We start from the raw sequence: 1,216 nt of genomic DNA on the forward strand, positions 1-1,216 counted from the left end.
CCTGGAACTCACTGTGTAGACCAGGCTGGCCTCGAACTCAGAAATCCGCCTGCCTCTGCCTCCCGAGTGCTGGGATTAAAGGTGTGCGCCACCATGCCCGGCTTCTGACTTACTTTCTAATGACAAATATATATTACTCTCTTTCTCCTCTTCTTCCTCCTCTTCTTTCTCCTTTTCTTTCTCCTCCTCCTGTCCCCATTTCCCAAGAGCTGAGACCACAGTACCATACCCAGGTTTTATAGTAATCTGAAGAAATTAAATCGTTTTAAATATTCAGAATTTTATGTGACTTGAAAATTTTATGTGTGTATGTTTTGTTTCTGTTTTTATTTGGGTTTGTGTTTTGTTTGTTTTTGAGAGTCTTATTGGAAGTCTTGTTATATAGACCAGACAGATAGGGAGCTAATTATCCAACTACCACGACTTAGCTAAATTAATGCAGTGCTTTGGACCAGACCCAGAGCTTCATGAATACTTGGCAGGTGCTCAGCCAGCTCAGCCGCACCCACAACCCCTGAAGCCTTTAGGGAAAATACTCATATCTTGACAAGATATTTATATATTGTCATTTTACAGGAGCTTAAACAGTTTGACAGTCTAAGTCACAACAGGTTTTCTGTCTTGTTTGCACAAGGTTCCTTAGAGAACATGTTACAACATTTTGTTTGATCTATTGATGAGTCAGAGTTCCATCATTTTTTTGTTATTGCAGATAGTATGTATCTTATTATGATGCTCCTTTGTATTTGGCCATAGGACTGATTGCCAGCTTTGTATTATAAATAACATGTAGAAAAGTTTACTGGTTAATATGGAACCCTGGAAAATGATCTAACACCGTATAAACCCTGAGAGCAGTATTTTTTACTTTTGGTCAGAGCTGTATCTTTTTGGACCATTTATAGCTCCTTAGCTATATGCCAAGGTGCCTCCAGTGTTCTTTTGCTTTGTGGAATAGCTGGGAGGAATTGCCAAGGCCTTAGTTTGTGGCAGAGGGACAAGAAGAAACATGGGGACCATATTTGTGCTGTGATGTAAGACACTGAGAGATGTCGATTAAATTTGCTTATTTTTCTTAATTGCTTTTCTTCTCCACAGGGATTTCAAGGATTTGGATTTGGAGATGGTGGCTTTCAGATGTCTTTTGGAATTGGAGCATTTCCATTTGGGATATTTGCCACAGCATTTAACATAAACGATGGACGGCCTCCTCCAG

The 1,216-nt window shown here is 39.8% G+C and overlaps 1 protein-coding gene across 2 annotated transcripts in view; it reads left to right on the top strand.

Moving 5' to 3' along the window:
* Rnf185 (ring finger protein 185) overlaps nt 1-1,216 on the top strand; it is a 35,848-nt gene that overhangs the window by 30,537 nt on the left and 4,095 nt on the right. Inside the window, exon 6 of one of the 2 annotated variants that reach the window (XM_029545422.1) lies at nt 1,099-1,126. In XM_029545422.1, the coding sequence (XP_029401282.1) occupies nt 1,099-1,126 (28 nt within the window). Of the gene's footprint in view, nt 1-1,098 lie in introns of both variants that reach the window. The other variant, XM_021211016.2, reaches the window with a different exon arrangement.

Source organism: Mus pahari, chromosome 13 (assembly GCF_900095145.1).
Source record: "Mus pahari chromosome 13, PAHARI_EIJ_v1.1, whole genome shotgun sequence".
Lineage (NCBI taxonomy): Eukaryota > Metazoa > Chordata > Mammalia > Rodentia > Muridae > Mus > Mus pahari.